This window comes from Taurulus bubalis (assembly GCF_910589615.1).
Source record: "Taurulus bubalis genome assembly, chromosome: 2".
In the NCBI taxonomy this organism is placed as follows: Eukaryota; Metazoa; Chordata; class Actinopteri; order Perciformes; family Cottidae; genus Taurulus; species Taurulus bubalis.
Window position 1 is genome coordinate 33219928 of NC_136590.1, and position 25860 is coordinate 33245787.

The 25860-nt window shown below is 40.7% G+C and overlaps 2 protein-coding genes across 2 annotated transcripts; one reads left to right on the top strand and one right to left on the bottom strand.

The window, feature by feature from the left end:
- Nucleotides 1–1524: 1524 nt before the first annotated feature.
- LOC306753929 (tyrosinase-like) lies at nt 1525–5509 on the bottom strand (the record flags this gene model as incomplete). Its single annotated transcript, XM_079237842.1, has 5 exons — nt 1525–1790; nt 2034–2215; nt 2353–2500; nt 3022–3238; nt 4688–5509. 5 exons carry the CDS (start codon nt 5507–5509, stop codon nt 1525–1527), a joined length of 1635 nt encoding a protein of 544 aa, XP_079093968.1.
- Nucleotides 5510–9068: 3559 nt separating this feature from the next.
- grm5a (glutamate receptor, metabotropic 5a) lies at nt 9069–25024 on the top strand (the record flags this gene model as incomplete). Its single annotated transcript, XM_079214161.1, has 17 exons — nt 9069–9296; nt 9394–9527; nt 10751–11012; nt 11539–11653; nt 13427–13676; nt 18044–18279; nt 18401–18522; nt 18607–18731; nt 18900–19068; nt 20297–20423; nt 21081–21198; nt 21354–21540; nt 22192–22350; nt 22446–22571; nt 22754–22936; nt 23038–23207; nt 24139–25024. The coding sequence occupies 17 exons, from the start codon at nt 9069–9071 to the stop codon at nt 25022–25024; spliced, it is 3597 nt and encodes a 1198-aa protein (XP_079070287.1).
- Between the last annotated feature and the right edge of the window lie 836 nt (nt 25025–25860).

Consider the following 25860-nt stretch of genomic DNA (forward strand, 5'->3'; position numbering starts at 1 on the left):
TAAGAGTAAATAAAGATTGAAACACAGAACAAATAGAAGTTCCAGGTCCGCCTATAGAAAAAAGCACTTTCAGGATGATTATCTCCTTGAAATGATGCTTCACTAAGCCCTGAAGCTCTCCCAAATCATAGCACAATATGTGAACAGTCTCTCTGCACTGTTTTCACTTGAAAAAGTGAAGCAGAACAAAGTCAGATTGGGTAAAGTACAGAGAGAATTCAGGCGAGGTTTCCAAAATTTGCATTTCTGCACATTTGCGCATATTTTCGCGCATCTGTGACATTTTAATGTTTTCATGTAGCAAACCTTATATTTCACTTTAATATGACTTATGGTGTTAAATAAACTTGTATCAGTGTGGATTTATTTTCAACAAAAAAAAGTAAAGTTTCAAAATGTGCTGACTCAGCGATTTATGTTGCTGTGTTCTTTGGTTCGTATCTCGGTGATGCTTTGCAGCAGAGGGATTTGGGGAATAGATTTGGAATCTGCGTGGAATTGTCTTGCTTTTTGCTATTTGTCTTTTTCTGATAGCACCAAGCTATGGGCTGCTAGTTCCGGAAACATGCAGAGTGGGCTGACTCGTGACAAAATTATAACTATTTTATTTTAATAATTATTTTAGTTAGTGTTTGAGTTGTGTTGAAATGGCTGACTGATTATTGTAGCCCAGGTTCTCTTGTTTAATGTGATGTGTAGCATCAATATATTTGTTCATGATTATTGTAATGTTTTACACAGTTTAATTAGAATTTTAAAAAAGGACCTATATAGGTCCATTCGGGGCTTAAAAGATTTTAAGGCCAGACTCTTCCAACAGTGGTGACCCCGTGAAAGGAAACACTTCTCTTGAATTAAAGAAGATGTGACCTTTCAAGTGAAGATTTTGATCCACATGCGTCTTTGGGAATTGTGTTGACTTTTGCAAATGTCATAAAGTTTTTAAAACTATGACATAACTATATGGTTAGAATATTAAAATACTTCCTGATGCTGTGGAGATGTCTCAGACCTTGACATCTATGCCGATACTATCACCTTTTTCTCTTTCCAGAAGCCCGTCTCACACCACAAACATGAATCAATTTAAATGTTAATTAAAATGTGGTTCAGTCACCTCCCACACAAAGATAATAAAAGAAAGCCCCCCAAGGCGTTGGTAAATTCATCTGAAGAGTTTGTGTTTTGAAGGTAATCAGCTAAATCCATGTTAACCATAGAGAATAACTGTGAAAAGCAATTGTGAGACATTTCCATGACAGAAACCATGAATGTAGCAGACGCTATGGTGGCTATGGTCTGAAGTGGGTGGAACGTAATCGAAGTTTCACATCTTAACCCATTTAAAAATGTCCTACATGCATATTTTTTTTTTACTATTTTAATACAGTTTTAAATACATTGCCAAAAACATAGATTACAGACTCATTACAATTAGTCAATACTGTATAATGTATAATTCACAGTGCTTGGGTGTTCAAATTCATTAGAGGAGTGCGTCACTACACAGAGCTGGCTGGGCCTTCAGATAGTTGTTTGGTAGTTACGGGGTTTGGTTTCCTCTGTGTCACTGCTGCAGATAAGTGGCTGTCTCTCTGGGAGAGCAAATAAGTCTTTCCACTTGTTCGCATGCAGCCAAGAAGACCCTCCGTATCGCTGTTTTGCAGTCAGCACGACAGCAGCTGTGGTCACTGCTGCAATTCCTCCACAGAGCCCTGCAAGCAGAAGCCAGGGCCACACATCCTGCAAGTCCTCCAGGTATGGACGCATGGATTCTGCTAGCCTCTGGTCTGGAAACAAAGATGGGGTGGTCACAGAAAATTACGTAAAATGTTTGCGATTACTTAAGTAAAACAAGACGGTGTACAACCTAAATCTGAATGTGATATCCTTTAGATAATATTCAACAGATAGATTTCTGAAAATGCAGAGGAAGAATGAAAACGAACAGAAACAACATCTATTTTTTCTCGAATGTCATTAATGTGGGAAATAGAATGCAAAAAAAAGAGCTACATTTAGAAAGAACTCACTAGCATCAAGCAGATATGAATATTCATATCCCAGGTCCTTGCTGGAGATGAAGAAGTCTCTGTTTCTGTGTAGGGGCAGGAAGGGCACCATGTGGTATTCGCCGTTGTGCCCGATGGGAGCATCAGAGTCTGGATACTGTGATGGAGACGGTCTATGCCTCCTGAGCCACTGCTCATAAATGCTTTCATAAACAATGAAAAAAATGTAAAGTGTAAATGCACTCAGATTATAGATTGTGTGTGTGTGTGTGTGTGTGTGTGTGTGTGTGTGTGTGTGTGTGTGTGTGTGTGTGTGTGTGTGTGTGTGTGTGTGTCTCACCTGTCAACAAAAGCGTGGTGGAGAAGAAATATGGGGTCATTTGCTGAGCCCTGCACTGAGGACATGGATCCATTCATGAACACATGAAGAGCAGCATGCATGCCCATGTGAGAACTGTTTCCTATCCCAGTCTGAGGATCCCCAAATCCTGGAAGATCAGAAGTACAAGTTCATTAGCATTGACAAAGGTGGCAGCAGCATGTAGTGTTTAGGACAACAAAAGCTTTTTGTTGGAAAATTAGGTATTGTCTCAGAATGTGTTACTGTAGCGCCCCCTAGTGTTTAAATTGCACAAACGTTTTTGTGCATGTTACAGGATGCAATGTGCACATATACTGCAGATTTGGAGTCATTAGTCCAAAGTTATGAGTAATGAAAAACAATAGATCCACCCCCAAGAGGTTCATTGGTCCGTATCTCCTAAACACAATGAGATATCTAAAAGCTTTTGATAACTTTTGATGATAAAGCTCCAATAATGATTCACAGCAAGTTTGGTATAAATCGGACCCAGCATGAATAGTCATAGTAGAGTATGAGATATAAACACAAATACAAATGTTTTAACATTGAATAACAGCTGTGCAGTGAAGAGCTGTATATAACTTAAGATGGAGCAGTGTGTGTGTGTGTGTGTTTGTGTGCCCATTTATAGTTAAGTTATCTGACCTTCCAGAGTGTTCCTGAAGCTCATGTTGGCACCGCGGTCCATAGTTCCGGTGTCATAGTCGGTCAGACTGACAGTGAACTCCACCTCCGCTGAAGTTGGTAATCGTTCAACCACGTTATGGTTGTGGTTTCCAGGGTTGCGACGCAACGGGCCTTCTCCCGCAGCGTCACACAACATACCTCTGTCATTGTAGTTCTCTGCTTGGGAGCACAGCACCTGTTGATGGAGGCACACATCATCACATTGCAATACAGCACACGGAGGCTCCAGAACGAATGCTATTATTATATTGCTATTACATTTACTGTGTTATGTGAATTCATTACAATGATCTTGATCAAAATGCATCTTAACCTTTTAAGCCCCGTTGAGCACCAAGGCATTTTTTAGGATTTAGCTTGAAATAGCATACCCAAACTAAAAAGGGTGTATCTCTGCAACCACAAGGGCTATTTGAATAATTTTGGTGTTATAATAAAGGCAACCCTTGTGAGCTTTTGGTCAGTAAATATTAGTATATATGTTGCTGGCTAAGAGTTAATAAAGATTGAAACACAGAACAAATAGAAGTTCCAGGTGCGCCTATAGAAAAAAGCACTTTCAGGATGATTATCTCCTTGAAATGATGCTTCACTAAGCCCTGAAGCTCTCCCAAATCATAGCACAATATGTGAACAGTCTCTCTGCACTGTTTTCACTTGAAAAAGTGAAGCAGAACAAAGTCAGATTGGGTAAAGTACAGAGAGAATTCAGGCAAGGTTTCCAAAATTTGCATTTCTGCACATTTGCGCATATTTTCGCACATCTGTGACATTTGAATTTGTTCATGTAGCAAACCTTATATTTCACTTTTATATGACTTATGGTGTTAAATAAAGCGATTTATGTTGCTGTGTTCTTTGGTTCGTATCTCGGTGATGCTTTGCAGCAGAGGGATTTGGTGAATAGGTTTGGAATTTGTGTGGAATTGTCTTGCTTTTTGCTATTTGTCTTTTTCTGATAGCACCAAGCTACGGGCTGCTCGTTCCGGAAACATGCAGAGTGGGCTGATTCGTGACAAAATTATAACTATTTTATTTTAATAATTATTTTAGTTGGTGTTTGAGTTGTGTTGGAATGGCTGACTAATTATTGTAGCCCAGATTATCTTGTTTAATTTGATGTGTAGCATCAATATATGTGTTCATGATTATTGTAATGTTTTACACAGTTTAATTAAAATGTTAAAAAAGGACCTACATAGGTCCATGCGGGGCTTCAGCTAAAGGTGTAAATGTTTTTAAAATGTGTATCCATGTATTTATTTAAATATTAGTTTTATATATTTGCACTGTATATTATTATTGTTAAAAGGTGATCTGTGCAACTTTGTCATTCATGAAGTTTGTAACAAACAAGTAGCCCTTCGAATTATATTTTACCCTTTAAATATAGCTCTCGGTTTCAAAAAGGTTGGTGACCCCTGCTAAACAGTGAGCCAGCATTTGTATTCCCTTGTATTTATATATGTTTTGGTAAAAGTTCTGAATGTGTAAAGATAATATGCAACACATCAGAACTGAATCATACTTAAATAGTTTAAGTGAAAAGGCAGTCCTCTGCACATGCATAGGCATATTACTGCAGGTCATGGGACCACTTTTAGTTTGCCTTGATTGTGTTTACCGTCCAAGAAGAGAAGACCGAGCCCGGGCTGAGAAGACTGGGATCCTGGGGGCTCCGGCCCCCCATCAGCTCGTCCGTGCACACGTCACACCCCTGGGCATCCCTCCAGTCCCAGTACGGGATGGTGAAGCTCATGTCTCCAGTCAGCTTCCTGATCTCGTGCTCCCAGTGCAGCAGGTACACGCGGTGCCACGGGAGGAACGCAGGCGCCCAGTGGGCAAAGTCCACATTGGTCCACACGTTCCCCGGTCCCCCCAACAGCGCGTCCCGGGACACGTAGTAATGTATCCACACAAACACATCATACGAAGACACGTCCGCGAACATCGGATTGGAGCCGTTCTCCATCTCCTGGTAGGTCCCGGTGGCCACAACGTAGTCCCTGCTGATCGTCTGCTTGGCCAAGTTCAGGTAAGACACAAGCCGGATCCTCTCGGCCCTGGAAAGGTGGAATATGTTCCTCCTGAGAGACTCTCTCTTCTCATTGCAGTTCACCCCAAAGTAACCAAACGCACAGTCTGCGCAGCTGAAACCCATAAAGTTTCCTGCGCACTGGCACGTCCGGTTGTAGAAAACCAAGGGCCACCTCTCCCTGTCGTCCAGCCCGGAGAAGGGGTACTGCGGTCCGTGGGGCTGGTCCGGCACCTCCACATCTTTGCAGAAGCCCCGACCCGAGCTGGCTCCGCAGGGCGAACCGTCTCCGTCCCATGACGGGCAGCACTCCTTTGCGCGCAGGGCTTCTTGGGTGGCACAGAGACGGGGGAATTGTTGATAGGAGGGTGCAAAACACAGCACGGAATAAAGCACTGTAAGTTGCCACATTACAGCAATGTTGCAGCCTTAGTCGAAGGCGGAAAAGTATACACGAATGCACAAAGTCGTTAAGGTTCCTGAATCGAAAGGGCTTAAAATTCGTTCTTTGGGAGTTTTCCCTGGGCAACCCCTCCTCTTTGTAGAGCGAGTCACATGCCGTTTAACCCTCAGGGAGAAGCTTACCCCATGAGGGGTGCATTCAGTATGATGTAAAACATCCCAAGACTGCAGCCAGAAAAAAAAAAAGAATTACTCGAAAGAATATTCAGTGAAACATTATCATAACGGGATTTGTAGTGGCCGAGGCGATTTGGAGGCCTAATGAAAGTTAAATGTCCACTTACCACTTAAATTATATAATGATACAACTAAACAATACCACTCAAAACAAGTCCCTGCAGCCAGAGGCATATGCAGGCCCAATACATGAGGGCCCCACTATAAGCCCATGTTGTGTAGTTACAATGATTTTACAGTGATGTTCTGCTGGGATCGCGGTGTGCTTTCTAGTCGAGTCATCTCGTAACTCATTATATCTCCACACACACATAAAGCCTCAAATAAAGTAAACTGCTATTTTGGGAATTAAATCACCATGTCAATACTGGAACCACAGAGTGAGAGAGGCAGAAAGGATGAGGAGAGAAATAAAATAAAATTCTAGAGGCAAATCACCATCCAAAAATGAACAATTAAACTTACGCCAACATGTTTACACACTGCAGTCAAGTAGGCTGATGAATAATAAGCCCCAGTTGGTATTCAAAGAGCTTTTTAAACACTTTAAAAATAAAGATATATGTCAAATTGAACATTTTACATAAACTGAAACTCTACTATTTGAGTGTTTTGCACACAAATATGTGTTGTTTGGTGTTTCCAAAGATTCCTTTAATAATTGGAATTTGTGTGTGTGTGTGTGTGTGTGTGTGTGTGTGTGTGTGTGTGTGTGTGTGTGTGTGTGTGTGTGTGTGTGTGTGTGTGTGTGTGTGTGTGTGTGTGTGTGTGTGTGGTCATATGACACCACAACACCGTAATTTATTACCTTCAGTGTAGACTAATACAGGGACCTAAAACAAAGGATTCAGTGAGAACAAGTGGATGATCAAAGTATCATAAAATCAAATCATTGCCTGGGGAGTTGGCATTCATACATTTTCTGAGAAGAAAACTTTGATGACTTGATTTTTAGCTTTCTCGGTACTACTTGCTCACATGGTGTTCTACACCTAGGACCATGGCCACTGTGTTAAACCTTTAGTCTGATGTTTATGGGACTCTTTGAAAGTGATATTTAGAGAGCAGGAACGTCCATAACAGCAAACAAATCCCCACCAGATGGCGCCATGCAACTACTTCCAATACCCATCTCTCTCGAAATGACCGCTCACCAGGGCTACCTTCACTTTCTCTGTCTGCAGGCAACCAAACAAACCAGACTTCTTTTATGGGCAGAAATTAATTAATTTGGCTCCTGGTAATGACTGCCCATGTAGAAACATCTTCAATCACACATTTGACTTCCCTTTGATTAGACTTTGCAAACGTCCTCTGAAAAGACTGTTGTTGTTGAATATGTGTTACACTTCTTAGCCTACAAAACACTCACGTTGTTCATTCTCCCCATGTCAAATAACTGTCACTGTAATGCTCACTGCATTGTCTAACCATGATTTGTTAGTTAGCAGTATCAAATCAAGATACTGCATGTTTCACTCACTGTTGTCACTACAGATTCCTTGTTTTCCACTACAGATGAAGCCAAGTGTCCCAACACATGTTTAAGAGAATGCTTTATAATTGACCTCTTTATCAGATTCTGTCCTGTCTAACTTAGAACAAAGCCCTTTTGATTTGGTAACACTGACTATTTTGTCGTTTAAATTACTTTGATTTAAAAAAAATGGGGTCCCATGATGCTCTATAAAGAAACAGGCTATTGAAGTGATTGAGAAATATACTTTGTACAATACAAGACAGGTATATGTTTGGAGTCATTCTGACCTAAGGCAAGAGAGGGAAAGCACTGCAGTGGAAGTGCATTAAAGGATCTTTTCTGTCCTGGACACTATCATTTTCCATCCACCTCAGAAAACCCCATTCATGTCACTTTGACTTTAATGACTAATTGAAACTGAATAGTGAAAAGTCATGAAGCATAAAGGAGAATATAATAAAATATAATGTCAAACTGTGAATAGAGTCCAACTGACCTCAAGCACAAGGCCAGCCAGAAAACAAAGCGATTTATTCCAACCCAGACATCGGATTATATGTCAACAGTATTTAAAAGTGACAGTAGAGGAACTCTGCTGGATGTTAATTAAATGTAACTTTCCAGTTGAAGGGAATCATCTCGTTTCAGTGTCTGATTAATTATTAATCGATCATTTCGAGTCTGTTACCAGAGTCACACTAAAATGTTGAACGCGAGAGGGATTTGGGGTCATCAATAACTTAAAGTTTAAGAGAACGAGAAACGCGCCTTATAATTGATTGTTGGCGAATCGCCAATAATCACGTTTCATTAAAAAAAAACGCAACTGTTGGTGCTTGAACTTGTATTCGTTAAGGATTTGAATTCTTACCGTTCGCCTCACATAGCTTTCTACAGCGAAGCTCATTTAGTCACTGTTGATGCTCCATGCTCTCCACTGTTTTGGAGTAGGAGGAGGAGGAGGTGGAGACGGAGAGGAGGGGGGCGCCGTGTGCGTCAGTAAATCAAACATGTTCCAATAACGGGCTATATTATCTGCTGCTATTTGCAGTTTCCTGTAACCAGGCGGCAGGCTCAGCTTGAGCAGAAACCTGCGACGCGTTTCTTATTGCTCTTCTGTGATGAAAACGGTCTCAAAAGGAATGGCATCTGCAAGACTGCTGGCAGAAAACAGGTAGGCTGAAGTTATCTGTATAGTTTGGGTATAGTACTTGGGTATTCGCACAATTAAGTAATTGAGATTGAGTTTTATGCAGGTTGTTAATTCTCCATTTAATCACAAGCCTAAATGCCAGGGTTTTTGTTGTTGTTGCACGACGCACTGCCAACATCTCTTCAGCACCACGGACAGCCACTTGATGACATTTTTATGGAGAGCTGCATGAAGGGAAAAGTTTATATAAGCTGCGATTTGTGACTAAATAGCCAAACCTACTTTTCTTTGTTCCACATGGCAACTGTACTTAAAGGGACAGTTCATTCCAAAATCAGTTTTCCTCTTACCTAAAGCAGTATTTATCAATCCAGAGGATTTTGTTGTGAGTTGAATTGTTTTGGAGATATCTGCTGTAGAGATGTCTGCCCTTTTTCAAATATAACAGGACATTCGGCTTTCGGTGCTTAAAGTGACAAAAAAAATGTACCTTGCAATGTCTATTTCCAGAAATCATGACTTAGTTACTCAAAATAATCCACATGACTTGTTGTGGGGTGTTTCTTGCCTACCTACTGGTCTTACTTACTACCAATCCCCATCCTTTTCTTCAGGAATCCAACCCTTACCCCAGGCGCAACAAGCACCATGCCGAAGACAGCACATTCATCTGAACATCAGCTCTAAGAGGACAGAGGATGGCAGGAGGTGCAAGGAGGAACACCGGGATGGGAAATATATTAGGGTTATATGTGAGGCTGCTGGCAGTGAGTGTGTTACTGGGAGCTGATATGAACTTGCTGGGCCTGAAAGACCAGGGTGGAGTCAATGCTCAGAACACTGAGCGAAGGGTTTTGACACACATCCCTGGGGACATCATCATCGGAGCTCTGTTCTCCGTCCACCATCAACCACCTGCAGACAAAGTACATGCTCTGTGTGTTTCTGTGGACGTGCTCATGTTTTCCACCTGTGTATATGTGATACATGTTAGTAAACTCAGTTGTGTAACACTTTGTTCAGGTCCATGAGCGAAAGTGTGGTGCAGTGCGTGAGCAGTATGGGATCCAGAGAGTGGAGGCCATGCTGCACACTTTGGATCGAATCAACGCAGACCCCGCTATTCTCCCAAATATCACCCTGGGCTGCGAAATCAGGTCAGAAACCATACACAAACATCTCTGTTGTTGTTGTTGTTAAGGCCTATACTGTTGAATTATAAGAGGATCAAGTGTTGACACAATAAATAATGTTGATACATTTGACGGAGAGAGAGACCAGAAAGACAACAAAGTACATTTTACACAGAATAGGACAATTTAAACATACAATATACACAAGGGGTGGGATAATACCGAGAGGTTTGGCATTAAACTGCTCAAATACCATTTGTAGGCAGGGATCAAATCAGTTTGCAGGCTCACAAACCAGAACAACTGCCTGAATCTAGCAGAGATGTTAAGTATTTAAGTTACGATCATCAGAAATTAAGCAGCATTGTTTGGATTCTGCTTTTTACGACATATTGAGAATGATGCAGTCAGGCTGTTACAATAAACATTCTTCAAATACAACAATTATAAAGTGAGCAATGTGAAATTTAAAATTGATATTTCTTTATTTGTGTCGAACATTCAATATCTATCTAAAACAAGGATTTTCAAGTATTGTTGTGTAAAGCAGGCAAACGTCCAGGGAGACTGTAGGTGACTGAAGAGGGCTGGCTGACATACAGGTGAACAATGGCTGGAGGAATTACAGAGGCAGGCTTCCAGAGTTTTAGGTATTAAGACCCACAGGTCACACAAACAGGGACATCTGTAATTTAAGGCAATATCTCCAACCTGTTGACAAAAAGTCAACAGGTTGGAGATATTGCCTTGCATGTAAAGGATATATGAAGAGTATTTTAAACATTGACATGTTTTATGAATGTTGAATGACTTAGTTGCCTCAATAATTCCTCTTCCTCATAAGGGCTGGGAAGTGAACCTTCCAAGTGCAACTATACTGTAAAAAAAAATGAGGGACAGAAACCATGGCAAGTTCAGCTAAAGCCAATATGAGGCTGATTTATGGTTGATTTGATGTTGACCTACATGTGACTACCAGGAAGTAGCTCACCACTGCAGCTCAGCAAAGAAAAAAGAAAGAGAAATTGGTACAAAAAAAGATTTGGAAGATTGATTTGACTGACAGACTGCTGAAAACTCAGATTAGCTTTGACTGAATTTTGGATTGCAGATTTTTTTTTTTTTTTTTTCAAAAGCATGAGGTGCAGACTATGTCCTTAAAAAGCATCCAACTGGCTTCACCAAGCGATCTTCTTATTCCCATTCTGCTTGCCTAAACAACATTGAACTCCATCTGTCTATACCAGGGACTCGTGCTGGCACTCTGCAGTGGCGCTGGAGCAGAGCATTGAGTTCATTCGGGACACACTTGTGTCCAACGAAGAGGAGGAGAGCCAGGGCAAGTGTACCGCCGAGGCAGGGAGCCTGTTGCTGCAGACGAAGAAGCCCATTGTGGGAATGATTGGACCAGGATCCAGCTCTGTGGCCATCCAGGTGCAAAATCTCCTCCAGCTCTTCAACATCCCACAGATAGCTTATTCAGCCACCAGTATGGATCTCAGTGATAAGGTGAGACCAATTCACAAAAACTATGGTATAAAAATGTTAAACTGTCATATTAAATCACACGCAAAAATATACAACGTTGATTTTTGTATTCTTTCTGGGCAGTTACTGGTTTGAGGTTTGATGGAAATCATCTTGAAGACACTTTAGGTCGGATTTTTACATTTTTAAGTTCAGTGTAGACTTGCAACTTTCTTGTATTACGATGATAATGTAGCCAAGACAACCACAGAAGCAGATATTTCATTGCCTATCTCAAGGACGAATTTCACATTATACTAGAAGGACAGCTGGTGATTGAAGGCCATGATAGAATATATTAAAGAATCTAAAACAAGACAGCATGTATACCAGATTTGTATGCAGTATATTCTGCTAAAATATTGGCGTTGTCCTTTGCTGTAAACATCATCTGGAAGTCAATGGACAAGGAGTTCACATGGTAGGGGGTTTGTATTGAGGGTTATTGTGTAACTGCTAGACATTCTGTCAAGTATATTGCCAGACTTGTTTAAATTCCTTCCAACAGAGCCTGTTTAAATATTTCATGAGGGTGGTGCCATCAGATATGCAACAGGCCAAAGCCATGGTGGACATTGTTAAGAAATACAACTGGAGCTTTGTGTCCGCAATACACACAGAAGGTAAGACTGTTACCTCTTTACATTCAGCATTTCTTTTGACATTTCTATCATTCTCCTTTCATCTCCCTATCGCATCATTATTTACACATGGAAGAAACAACATGTATGGTGTTTACACTCACGAGTTGCCTGTTTATCAGTTGCAGCTGCTTTTTTAGTCTTTTACCATGTGAAGTTTATCATAATCTCTATATTGGGCCAGAAATGGAGAAAAAATGTATCCACATTATTGTGAGCAGTGCCACACATACCGTGATACTTATTGTTTCTACTAGACAGTAGAGGCCGATTTATATATGAGATGAATATGAAATCTATGTGAAATTAGCTCTGATAATATATTCTCTGTAATATAGTTCATCATTGGCAAAGCTTCCCAGGGAACATCTGCCAAGGGCTGAAAACTCTCTGCGTATCATGGTGCTCTGTCCACTGATTTCAATAGTGCGTAGGCCACATTCTCAAAACAGTTACTTAAACACAATAAATAATAAAGAGCCAGATAAAGTTACATCTCTATTGTTGTTCGTTAAGGATTTTTCTTGTTTTGTCACCACAAGTGATTGGTAGTGCAGATAAGGCTGATCGCCAATTCTTAACTCAAAGCAACCGCTCCCGCTGCGGTCGAAATCTAGGCAATATTGACACACAGACCTTGAATCCCTCACCCCATCTATTCAGAAAAAATACAACACACTGGCATCATTGTCAATATCAATATAATTCATACACTCACAATTCACTCAATGCACTGCTTCTTTTTTAACCTCTCAATGTCCCAAGGCCATGTGTTTATGAAATAAATCCCACAGGAATGACTGAATCGTTCCAGTTTATTCCAGATACCAAACTGTTGTTCAGGAGGATTTAAAAAAAGGTCTTTTGCATGCCAAATGTTCTCTTCCAGGATGAAACCTCATGTCATAATTAGCTCTCATTGTAAGAAAAGCCCTAGTTTGAATGTTTATATTGCAGACTATCTTGCTCGAATACCCAATGGTTATGGTTGGGGTTACCAAACATTATACTGCTCATCTTATTTTGTATTACATTTTGCCTATACCTGTAGACAACACACGTGTTCCTATTTACAATGTTGACCGCATAGAAGGTTAAAAAAGCCACGGCCTTAAAAGGGAGGAAATATCAAAAAAGAAAACAAAATAATTAGAATTCAATCTGAAATGGCAGCATCATCAGCCACATTAACAGAGAGTTGAATCAAGGTGAAAAAATAGTTCAACAAAAAAAACATTTTACCACTCAAGGAGGCATGCCATGTATGGGAGTAACACATATTCGTAGTATTAATGAGAAGGATGCCTCAAACAGTGTCATGAACAGAGTGATCGTACACTTGCTTAGCAACAGAAAGTAGATGACCTCATTTCCAGCAAAAACAGGAGAATGTAACCCCTGACAGCTGCCATAATGGGGACAAATTCACTAGATTCCCAAGTGTTGTGCTGGCATTACAGCAGTGTGTTTGATCATGTAGCCTGTTTTTGCGTGCGCCTGGGTGCGTCTCACAAAATCACCAAAGAGCATTTGTGCAAGAGTGAAAGAGTGAGAAAAAATTAAAACAAGCACACATGTTTACAGAATAGAAGGGGATGATTTTTTATAATCCAAAAAATCCAAAAAGCAACTGCCAAATATATAAACTGCTTTCTTAAAGAATCCTGGTGGTTTGATTGCTTTACTTATAACAAATCCGAGCTGTTGTGTGTGCAGTGAATATGATCACCTACTTTCATGTATTCCCTTCAATAGGCAATTATGGTGAGAGTGGTATGGAAGCATTTAAAGACATGGCAGCAAAGGAGGGGATCTGTATTGCCCACTCTGATAAGATATACAGCAACGCTGGGGAGCAGGGCTTTGACAAGCTGCTGCAGAAGCTACGAGCCCACTTGCCCAAAGCCAGGGTGGTGGCCTGTTTCTGTGAGGGCATGACGGTCCGAGGCATATTGATGGCCATGAGACGACAGCGTCTGGTGGGAGAGTTTCTGCTGGTTGGAAGGTGAGTGAGGTTTTGCAGTATGTAGAATGTATAACTGCATTTCATACCCATGGGCATTTTTTTTGTGCTTTTATTAGAGGCTAAAAGAAGTGACTGGAGTTTTTGTGTTTCAGTTTTTTGTTTTTTTTTCATTTCCAATCCCGACTCTTTTCATCTCCAGCATCATCAGATCAGAGGTGTTTGTTTTCACTGGGGGCCATCTTTGTCCTCTCATCATCATCATCCCTAGTATCATCTTCATCACATCCATCAACTTCATGTTGGTCTGGAAATGTCAAGGTATTTTTAATTAACTTTTTTGTGATTACATGACACTGTGCCACATACTTGTATCACACTAGAAATATGTATACAAATTAATATGTATCTTCACATTTGATTTGGTACTTACATATTACTTTTATATTCGGTTCGTATTGATGCACTTGTTGCTATAATTAAGAAAGGCTAACCGAGTCTGCTTTGTTTTGATTTACCATTCCAAATATGATTAATGGATGCTGGGTTTTTTTCCTGTATCAGCAGGGTGTTGTATGTATGACCTTCCTTCAGTCCTACAATCCATATAGAGAAATGCAGTTACTGTAAATAATCATAAATCAATATTATATAATTGTCATTGTCATTATCCCAACTGGGCAGACACAAGGGGGAGAAGAATTGCGTGAAAGAGGGGGTTGATTTAGCAGAATATTTTACTCTCTCCGAGAATAATTTTATTTTAAGGGTTAGCTCTCTAGCTCACTCTTGTCCCTCATGTTCTATAAATGCCTTTCCTCATTAGGAGCCACGTATGTAGGCTGTCGCTCAAATCTGACAGCAGGAAACATAAAATAACCTTGAACTACATATTGCAAAACACCATGTTCTCTCATTCATCTTACCACACAGGGCATCCAGACAGTTTTCATCTGTTCTTTATTCACAATTACAGTTCATTTGTTAAGATTGTTCTCCTTGCTGTTCTGCTTTGTTGGTGACTAGATATGAGATGTACTGTTAAGGTGGCAAATTGTGTCACTTTTGATAAGATCATATATGAGCACGCGTCAACATCATGTATTTGACCTTTTTTAGTTGCTTCCACTGCCTTTCTTGTTATTAGTGTTACCTTCATAAACTATCCTTTTGATGTTAGCCAGGAGGGTTTGTCACCAGGTCTTTGTGTGCGTGTGTGCAGTGTATTCATACTTAGGTTCTATTTATAGAAAGAGAAAGACTGAAGGAGCAGGCAATGATTTTCTTTTTTTTGTTGCTGTTTTGTAGCCAGCACTGCTTCAGACAATTTTGAGCTGCTGTTTCCAAGCCACCATCTGTCTTTAGATTGTTTGTACAGAAATCAATGGTGAAATTATAATGATTGCATACATCACAATAACATGATATAGTTATGGTTTACTCCTCAAAACTGGGGGCAAAAGTCACACAAGTACAGTCCCTCTCTGTTTTTAGCCAACTCTTGGATTGATTATACTTTTTCTCTGGTGCCACCATGAAGCTGAAATATGTGATTTTGAGTGCAATATCTGCACTGTAGGAAATATTGCCAATTTTTGATACACTGTATGTTAAGAGGTGTAAATCGCGAAGCACTTTGATGATTTGAATAATCCCTTCCAGTTGAGTTCAGTTCAAACGTTTGTAGTTACTCACTTTTATTTGTAAGCTAAGCTGTCCACTGCCAACAGCTACCGATTTGTCTTCAATGATGATGATTCAGTGAAATCAATTACATTTAAATATTTGATGTTTAGGATTTGTTTGTACATGTACTGGGCACTTTTAACTTAATTTCACATACTTGCAAAGGTAATTACATTCCCATCACCCTCAACTGTATTTTGTGTCTGCTAATTAGCAAATGTTAGCATGCTGCTAACATGCTAAACTTAGATGGTGGGCATGGTACGCATTACTTGCTAAGCATCAGCATGTTAGCGATGTCATTGTCAGCATGTAGCTCACCACTGAGCCAAAGTGCAGAATCAAAGAGCATTTAGCATGGCTGTGCACTCTTCATTATACATTTTGTGCTACTCCCTAGTTTATTGCCACAAAATCCTTGTACTAAATTTTTCATTATCAAACAGGTCTTCCATATCATAGTAGAAACTATTTTAAATATAGAAAAGTCTAAGACTATACATTTGTATGATATGCTATACTAAGGCTTTTGAATTAAAATTATTTGACGTGTACTGTATTTTACTGAACTAAACTACACTAAGCTTCAGGTTTCACTATGCCTTTCACATCTTGTTCAGTTTATTTTTAGAAACAAACACATTTCCAGCCTCAAGTTGATACCACTACCAAGCAAAGTATCCACTCAGAAAAGATCTGGCTGGAAAGTTGACCAGTATTGTATTGTATGAGGGGAAATAATAGCACAACGTGTGAGTAAGTGTGTGCATGTGTGAGCGCACACTTGTGTGTGTCTTCAAGCTTGTAGGTGGTGTAGCAACACGCTGAATACAGCATATTGGCCTCCAAGGTCGTTGTGTGGGTTTCAGAGCGCTCGTTCAAGAGTGATTCAAACCATCCAGAGTCAAAGCCATCCATGCTTTTCATTTCCATTCCTGTCTCTTTTTTTATTTTTTTTACCAGTGTACCATTTCTGTGCTCGCTTCTCTAAGGATGTGTTATAAAATGATCTCCTACCTCACCTAGAGATCCAGGCATCATAAAAAAAAACACCCACACTACTGTTGCGTAACTCAATCTTGGTTAGCAAAGTTTTCAAAAATTACTTCCTTTTCTTTTTTTGCCACTTAGAAGGAGATGGATGCATTTCTTTGTGTCAGCGAGGTGTGAGTGCTCCCATGTATGTATGTGTGTGGAGGTGTAATCATCAGCCTACTGTCTTTGTTGATCGTAGACAAGCGTCTAGTGGGAGGGATGATAATAGACGGAGTAAAAACGTTTTTAAACAAGAAAGCTTATTTAGGCTAAACCCACAGTGTTTTTGAATAAATAGCAGATCAGATGCGTCTGCAGATGCTGCAGTCTGAAGGTGTATGTCTGGTGTTTAAAGTTCATTGAACATCAGGTATCTTTTGTAATTATTGTCAGAAGCTGTTGTACCAAACTGCCTTTCTGTGGAATGAAACAAATAATGAATCATTTATGTAACACGTCCAAGTTATTTATCAAGATATGATCTGCAGATTGGTTAACAGGAATCACATGTTTCTGCAATGCAGGGTTCCTCACAAAACAGCATGGCCAAGTCCTGCCAGCACTATCAACCTTTGAGCCCTTGATGTTTATTTCAAGTTATCTTTGCACATAAACATACTTTTAAAAAGACACTTCACAATTTTCCTCACTTAGATATGTGAGCAAATACTTTTTATTTTTATCACCTAGTGAGTCTTGTGTTGGTACATCTGAGTCATCATAATAAATATTACATTTAACTGTAAGTCTCTGCAGAGCAGTCATTAAGTTCATTTTGTGACACACCACCTGTCTCTTTCAATCTGTGGAACACTGGTGCAAAAGCACTAACTGTAGTTTTTTACAGGAGGCTACATTGAAAATGCACTGCTATGTACCTCTTTATTGAAACATCATAGACTACAGACGATAATATTATATATTTAGATATTTAGTTAAAACCTTGATTTCTGAGATATTTTGCCTCAACTTGTGAGCTAATATTATTTATGGTATTTCTGTAAGATTTGCATCCTGGAATACTGAGCTGGGCTTTTTCAAGATGTTAGCCACCCTGTTATTCTTCTGTTGATAAAACCAGTTTCATAATGTGGATTTGTGAAACAGGTTCGAGGCTAATCCCAGTACATAAGTATAGTGTCGGTTAGGGATGGCAGCTATTCTTCAGCATCAACATTATATCCTGAATGCTGCAATGCACTTTAGTATGACATATGAGAACAGATGTTACAGAGAGGTCTCCCTTGTAACGGACAAAATCAATTCTGCCTTTACATTTTTTGTGTCAGGTTTACCGGTTCTTTATAGATAACAGAAAATAACACGTTCTGCTGAGGTGACAGTGCTCAGTCAACTGTCAAATCTTGCTGTGGGTTGCAATATTGAGGAAAAGTTACTAAGATTCTAAAATGGTACTCAATAAATGGTTTCTGTGAAAGAATATATTCGCTAGAAAATGTGTAATCGTCTGTTTTATTATTTGCATTTATGTATTTGCTATATATCTCAGCATTTTAATTTTAAAATATAAGCAATATAGAGAAAAAATAAAATCTTAGACGGAAATACTAAAAAGTAAAAAAACTGTATAACCAAAAGAAGAAAACATGAAAATATAAAGTTTTGTAGACCAATTATTATTCTAACTAACAGCGTGCTGTTTCCCTCTTTCTCTTCCTCCTGTCCAGTGATGGCTGGGCAGACAGGTACGACGTGACAGATGGCTACCAGAGGGAAGCAGCTGGTGGAATCACGATAAAGTTAAAGTCGGCATATGTGACCTGGTTTGATGATTATTACCTGAACCTAAAGCCTGACGCCAACCTGAGAAACCCTTGGTTTCCCGAGTTCTGGCAACATCGCTTCCAGTGCAGGTTGACGGGGCATCCACACGAGAGCAGCGTGTACAACCGCACCTGCACCTGTTAGTACAACATCATGTTCCTCAAACCTCCTCACTGTATTCACATCCCTAAATGTTTCAACATCAGTTTAGATGACAGTGACTGGGTTTGTTCTTATGAGCAGGTCTCTGTTCTCCACAGGGAGAGAGTCTCTGCGCCATCAGTATGCCCAAGACACCAAGATGGGCTTCGTCATAAATGCCATCTATTCAATGGCTTACGGCCTGCACGCCATGCAGCAATCCCTCTGTCCGGGATATAAGGTACAATAATGAAAAATGTGCACATTGATGTTTTCATATTGGGAGTGACAGTATTGACCGGGTTTGCTCCTCCCTTGGTGCCAGGGTTTGTGTGAGGTCATGCGGCCCATTGATGGCCGAAAGCTGCTGGAGTTCCTGATGAGAACCAACTTTACTGGTGTGTCTGGGGAGACCATCCACTTTGACCAGAATGGAGACTCACCTGGCAGGTAATGGCTATGAGAAGGAAGGATGGAAATTAAGTAGAAATACATGTTAAATGTATATACTGTATATATCTATGTGTGTGTATATATATATATGAGAGAGAGAGAGAGAGAGAGAGAGAGAGAGAGATATGCATTTGGTGTTTCATGCTCACAGTATATGTGCCTCAGGTATGAAATCATGAACTTCAAGCGCACAGGCGAGGATGAGTACGCTTACATCCATGTGGGAAGCTGGGATCAGGGTGGCCTAAAGATGAACGATGAGGAAATCTGGAGTAACAACAGTGAAATCATCCAGTCAGTCTGCTCTGAGCCCTGCCTGAAGGCACAGATCAAGGTATGCACCACTCATTATACAAACACAGTTTGACATTGTCGAGAGAGATGTGTTTAATTTCTTAAAATATCAAAACATTTGTATTTAATAACTAAAAATGCGTTAACTATCTACCTTTCATTTGCATGCATGAAGTAGAGTATTTATCAACCTCTTCAGCCAATATTCACTATAGACACACACAGTATAATAATGTTATTGAAGAAAAGACCCACACAGCAGCCATAGCCAGCGACCTAAGGTTTGCATTCTGCAAACTCGATCCAAACAGATCCTACGATACCCCGCCAGGAAGTCAACAGAGCTCTTTGTTCAAGCTTTAATCATGTCCCATCTGGGTTTCTGTAACTCCCTGCAGCTTCTCCAAATCATGGAGGACAATGCAGTCTGCCTCCTCTTAATCATCCCAAAAGTCTCTAACATTAAACCCTTCCTACACACTCTGCACTGACTCCCAAATAATGTGGCAGCTTGTCGAGAATTCAAAACTCTAGGCAGTAATTCTTTGCAAAAGAGCTGCTTGTTCACACATTCAGAACTTGCACCACAGCCCACGTTCCTAACTTTGCGATCAACCAACTGCTCGTCTCTCGCTGACCTGTGCTGACCTTGACAACAGATAGGAGTCATTACCTCCGATCAGATTGGCAATGCATTTCTCCAAAAGGAAAATACCTCACACATTCTCTCACAGTTCCCGCTTCTGCTCACTAAACTATTCATTTTTACCCGGCCATGAAGCCTGTCCCAGATTCCTATAGAACTACAGTAACGTGAAATGTTCACACTCAAGAGCAGTTACCGGATCTCCTGACCTGCATGTCTTCAGACTGTGAGAGGAAACTGAAGCACCCAACGGAACCCCAGGCAAACATGCAAGTTCCAAAAAGAGATCAACCCAGAACTTTCTGCAAGTGAAAGCATGAACCAATGACCTGCCATGCCTCCTCTTTCCTCGGCTTATTTTCACACTGAAAGGCTGATAAGATAAAGATTATAAAAAAAAAAAAATTATAATGAGGATAAATGTATTCCACACATCTCTATTTTTTCCCCTTTGATCCCCTGACGAGGAAATCCTCATTTCCTTGCCCTTCAAGCAGTCAGAGTGTAAGCTACATAAAAATGCCATTGGAGCTTTGAGACCTTTCTGTGTGTGTGTGTGTGTGTGCGTGTGCGTGTGCGTGTGCGCGTGCGCGTGCGCGTGCGCGTGTGTGTGTGTGTCCAGGTGATCCGTAAAGGAGAGGTGAGCTGTTGTTGGACCTGCACTCCCTGCAAGGAGAACGAGTTTGTGTTTGACGAGTACACTTGTCGAGCCTGTGTCCTCGGCTTCTGGCCCACTGATGACCTCACTGGTAAATATACATTTTTATGTGTCTGTTACTTGCACATAAATTACAGGCCAGAAGAGCCTTAAATGTGGGTCATGCAGTAATGTTGCACCCAAAATTCCTTTTCATCTTGATGCCACACACACCCCAAACATTCTGTCACAGAAATCAACTCTCTAAAGTCTCTATGTGTGTACTGGGCACACATAGAGACTTTAGAACCTTACCAGAATAAAGGATTTGGCTGCAGCCAACTCCAAAGTCTGTAAAAACTGTTTGAAACCCTTTCCTCACCCTTTTGTAATCAATTATTGTTTACAAATCCTGTTCTTCTGTAGATTTAATAAACACATAAAGGCACTTTTCATGTGGATCCTCCTGAGGAGAGCTGATGGGTCATAGAGATATATCTCTTTATGACCCATCAGCTCTCCTTTACAGACCCCTTTAATCTATCACAACACGCATGACCAGTGCATTGTAAACTGAATATTTTACACATTGTTGTTCACAGCAAATAGTGCAGTATGAGTGAATCTCTTTTGCTGCATCCACATCAAGCTCTGAAGCCATTACACGCAAAGACATGAACACTCGTCCTTACACTATCACTCTTTCAGACAAATCAAACTGTTCTGTGTCTTGTTTTCTTGCTGCCTGTGATCTCTCTGTATCCTGCAGGCTGTGAGCCAATCCCTGTGCAATATGTGCGTTGGGGCGATCCAGAGCCCATTGCTGCAGTGGTCTTCTCCTGCCTGGGCCTCATGGCTACACTCTTTGTTACTTCTGTCTTCATCAAGTAATTAAATCCTACAGCTTTACCAGTCATACACAGTAAAAAATGAATGGGTCAAAATGTTCAGCAATAACATGAACCAACGCAGTAATACCTTTACTGCTCCAGCTGCCTTTGGACAATTCTGTAAACCTAGATATCATTTGATCCATATGTAGATTTTGGGACACTCCAGTGGTCAAGTCATCCAGTCGTGAGCTCTGCTACATCATCCTGGTTGGAATATGTCTGGGCTATCTGTGCACCTTCACCCTTATCGCCAAGCCCCACATAGTCTACTGCTACCTCCAGCGGCTGGGAATCGGCTTGTCCCCGGCCATGAGCTACTCTGCGCTGGTCACCAAGGTACTTTCTTTTCTGTTTTGTTGCTAGGAGGTAGAAAAACAAACATGTGTAAGTAGTAAGTTAGTAGTATGATTCGCTTCCTGTCAGACGTTGTGAGTTAAAGCCCACAGGAAAAACCAGGGTGGCCCTTTAGCTGATTTTGATTTCTCTATCAAATTCTACAGCTTAACAAACTGTTTAATTCCAGAAAAAGTTATCTTGACAGCGTTGAATTAAAGCTCTAATTAAATGGCATTGAGATTTAAGATTCTTGTTTTCTTCCATTTTGTGACACACTTCCATGTGAAATAGGATGTTGGGATTGAAATACACTTGAATAGAAGGTTCAGAAGTTAACGGAAGTAGAGGACCAAAAGGAGGATCATGCAGTTAGAGTATATAATATCTGTTGGAGGATGATGTTGCAAACTGACACATTTGATCAGAAAACTATCTAAGGATAAGTGCAAGAGCAACAGAGCTACTTCCGGAGATTGGAAGTTGGACAGTTATAAGGGAGGTAAGGTAGAAGTTTATCTGTGAGTGGGCAGAGGTTGATGTTTAAGATCTGGAAACTGAAAAGGGGATTATTGTTATGAATCACAAGCGTTTTTATCTACAGTAGCTGAGTAAGTGAAGCCTGCATAACCATTTGATCTATTTTTGATCCAGACCAACCGTATAGCAAGGATCTTGGCAGGCAGCAAGAAGAAGATCTGCACCAAGAAACCGCGCTTTATGTCCGCCTGCGCACAATTGGTCATCTCCTTCCTACTCATACTGCTGCAGTTTGGGATTATTGTGGCACTTTTTGTCATAGAGCCACCAGAGGTTTGTGTGCGAGTTTGTGTGTTTTACAGTGTGGGGGATGTTCAATTACATTTACTTATGCAGCTGCAGTGACCTCTCCCATTATCTTCTCTAAGGTGATCTACGACTACCCCAGCATCCGTGAGGTGCACTTGATCTGCAACCTGACCACTCTGGGGGTGGTGGCGCCGCTGGGCTATAATGGCCTGCTTATCCTGAGCTGCACCTTCTACGCCTTCAAGGTACCTCAGCATAACATAACTTAATAATACACAGGTCTTCTCATTGTACTTTTTCGATCAGGCTCATAATTTTCTTTGTTTGCACTCAGACCTTTTCTAATTTTTCTTCCCTTTATATCCCGTTGTTTCTACTTCAATTTAAACTGCTTTAAAATGTCCTTTCTCTCTTTTCCCCTCGACAGACTCGAAATGTTCCGGCTAATTTTAATGAGGCCAAGTATATTGCCTTTACCATGTACACCACGTGCATCATCTGGCTGGCCTTTGTTCCTATTTACTTTGGATCCAACTACAAGATTATAACCATGTGCTTTAGTGTCAGCCTCAGTGCCACTGTGGCTCTCTGTTGCATGTTTGTCCCAAAGGTAAGAAATGGAGCCACAAACTCTCAGAATCACAATGAAAAACTCACTTTTTTTTTTTATTTTCATGCTAATAATTTTGTATAATTATTTTTTGGGTTCAGGTGTACATCATGCTTGCCAAGCCTGAGAAAAATGTCCGGAGTGCTTTCACAACATCCACGGTGGTGCGCATGCATGTAGGTGATGCCAAGAAAGTGACCAAGACCGGCAAATCTACTAGCAGCATGGCCAACTTGTTTCGACGCCGTGGTTCTGTGCACGACAACATCAGGTACATGGGGGACCTGAGTGGGTATTAGGCAATGAATACATTAACTACCCTAGTGTCTAAAATGCCTTTGCCCAGTTACATAAAGAAGAATTTCCTCATTAACTTAAAAGAGTGTATATTGCATGTTATATATGCTGCATCGCCAGTATTTGAAAAAGGGAAAATACTTAAGGTATTATGCTGGCATCTTTTCTGAGAGAAAATCCTATGAATTCTTTTTTGCCTTAGGCATTCCATTAAATTGGATGAACCATTAAAAATCACACTCCAAAAATCCTAGCACAATTATGGTTTGCATCTTTTACTTCATCTCAAGACTTTATCAGTAATAGTCTGGTGCAAATGGATGGTCCAGAAAGAGGGTGCCAAGAGGGAAAAGCTGCAGGTGTGTAGTGACATGGTGGATAAACTACAGTACACGCAATCTAAACTACTAGCCTGACACCCACATACTTAAAGTATTATGTCCATCAGGCCATGTATACAGATTAAAACGCTGCTGAGATATTTACAAGAAAACAACAATCCCTGTTCCTTCTTGAACCGTCTTTGGGAAATCAGAGCTGAATCCACTACAACAGCCTGAATATGCCAAGAAAAACTGCTCCCTTAGCTGAGAAAAGGCTAACTCATTTGGGTTAAGTTTTCCCAGAGGTGACCCACTGCCTTGAAGGATGTATCTTTCTAGGGAAGATACAAAAAAAGAAAAAATGGAGGAAGTAAAATGACAAAGACAGCAAAAGATAGAATGGGGGATGGTAGAAATTCTGATAAGAAGTAGAACAGGAAATAAGTTACCCTGGTATGATGGTAATATACAGTACATGTTTACATAGCATGTCTTGTATTCAGTATTACACAGTGAAGCTGTCATATTTATAATAATATTTTATCAAATGTAAACAAATATTGTCTCTCATCTGTTTTGCAGTTCCAATGGGAAATCTGTGACATGGGCGCAGAATGAGCGCGGCTACAGACCAAACATATGGAAGAGGATGTCATTCCATGTCAAGAAAAAGGAAGTAGTCGAGACAAACCAGACAGCCATCATCAAGCCTTTCTCTAAAGGAGGAGATGCACCTGCGGATACAGGTGTCAAAGAGCAGTTTGAAGAGCAACAGGTGTCTCAGCCCTTCAGCTGCTCCCCCTCTCCACCACCAAGGGCTTTCCAGGGAGGAGAGGATGGAGAGGATGGACAAGCCTTACCCACCTACATAACTGAGCATCCAGCTGGGGTCAGGAGAAGAGGTGGGGACAACAGCCAGGGTGTTGGTGTGGTGGATGGTGGGGACATTAGTGTCATAGGTGTGGGTGACATTGGCATCGGGATGATTGGTGTCCAGGCTCAGGGCACCACTATCATGGACCAAATCAGCTGTGTGGTTAACCGTTTCACTGCCAACATCAGCGAGCTGAACACCATGATGCTGCCAGGGGGAGTCCCCGCCAACCCCTCACCTACCACCGCTCTGCCTGCAGCTGCAGATGCCGCCCCCTGCCCACCTCAGTACCTCACATCCAGAAGCAGGCAGGCCGCCTCCACCGTCACCACATATGCTGAGGTCGCGGTCGTCTCCAATCTCTGCGAGAATCGACCAGCAGGTAAGCTTTATGAGCACCTGGCCGGGACTTGCGTAAGTAGCAGGCGAGCCAAGGATATGGAGGAGCTGGTGGCTCTGACACCTCCCTCCCCGTTTAGAGACTCATCTCTGAGCTCCAGCGGCAGCTCACCCCCCTCGCTGTCTCCAGCCTCTGAGGACGAGTATGACCAGCTGCTGCTGAGACACTACAGCCAGAGCTCCTCCTCTCTCTAAATCTGCACTCAATACACATTTTTTCTTCTTGCTGTTGTTTTTTTTAATGCTTCAGACCAGACCAGACTCTTGGATGCCTTTCTATATGTGGATATTTGGATTATTTAAGCAGTTTTTAAAGTATTTTCAGATTGGATTGAATTCACTCACACATTAGATAAATACCATTGGCAAGACTGCAAATTCGAAATGCTGAAATTAAGATGAGCAATGTCCGAGCTTCATCGTTTATCTCCAAGTTATTAAAAAAACGTGACAAACTGAAACACACTTATGGGCATTTTACAGACGTTTAGATGCTATGCTTGATACAGGTATCTAACTTTTCAAATCCCAAAGAAAATACTTATAAGCTGAGAAAACATACATATGTAAAATTTCCTTTTGCATTTTTATTTCATTATATAATGGTTATCAATCTTAAGCTGGGAAATTAACCAAATATTCATATTCAGTGTTTCTTTGTATTTTGCCAAAATGGCTCATACACTGACTCTCAAAATGGAATTTGAATTGTTTAGGTAAGTGCAGGTATTGTAACACTCAATATAGTTGTATTTAAATTGTATATTTTGCGTTTTCAATTACCACAAACCAATTAGTTTTAATTGCTTACTGTAAATAATTGTTGTTGACTAATCTTTAATATTTTGAGACCTGGGTGGATGCAGATTTTATCAGCATGAAGACATCTGTCCAGAAGAAAATAACTCAAATAACTTTGTCTGAAATCAAAAGGTCAAGTGTGACACATTTTTCCTGCCTTCTAATTTGTTGTCTGTCGTGGAAGACATAAGTGAGCATTTTGTATTCTGATGCTTGAATAGAAAGTATAC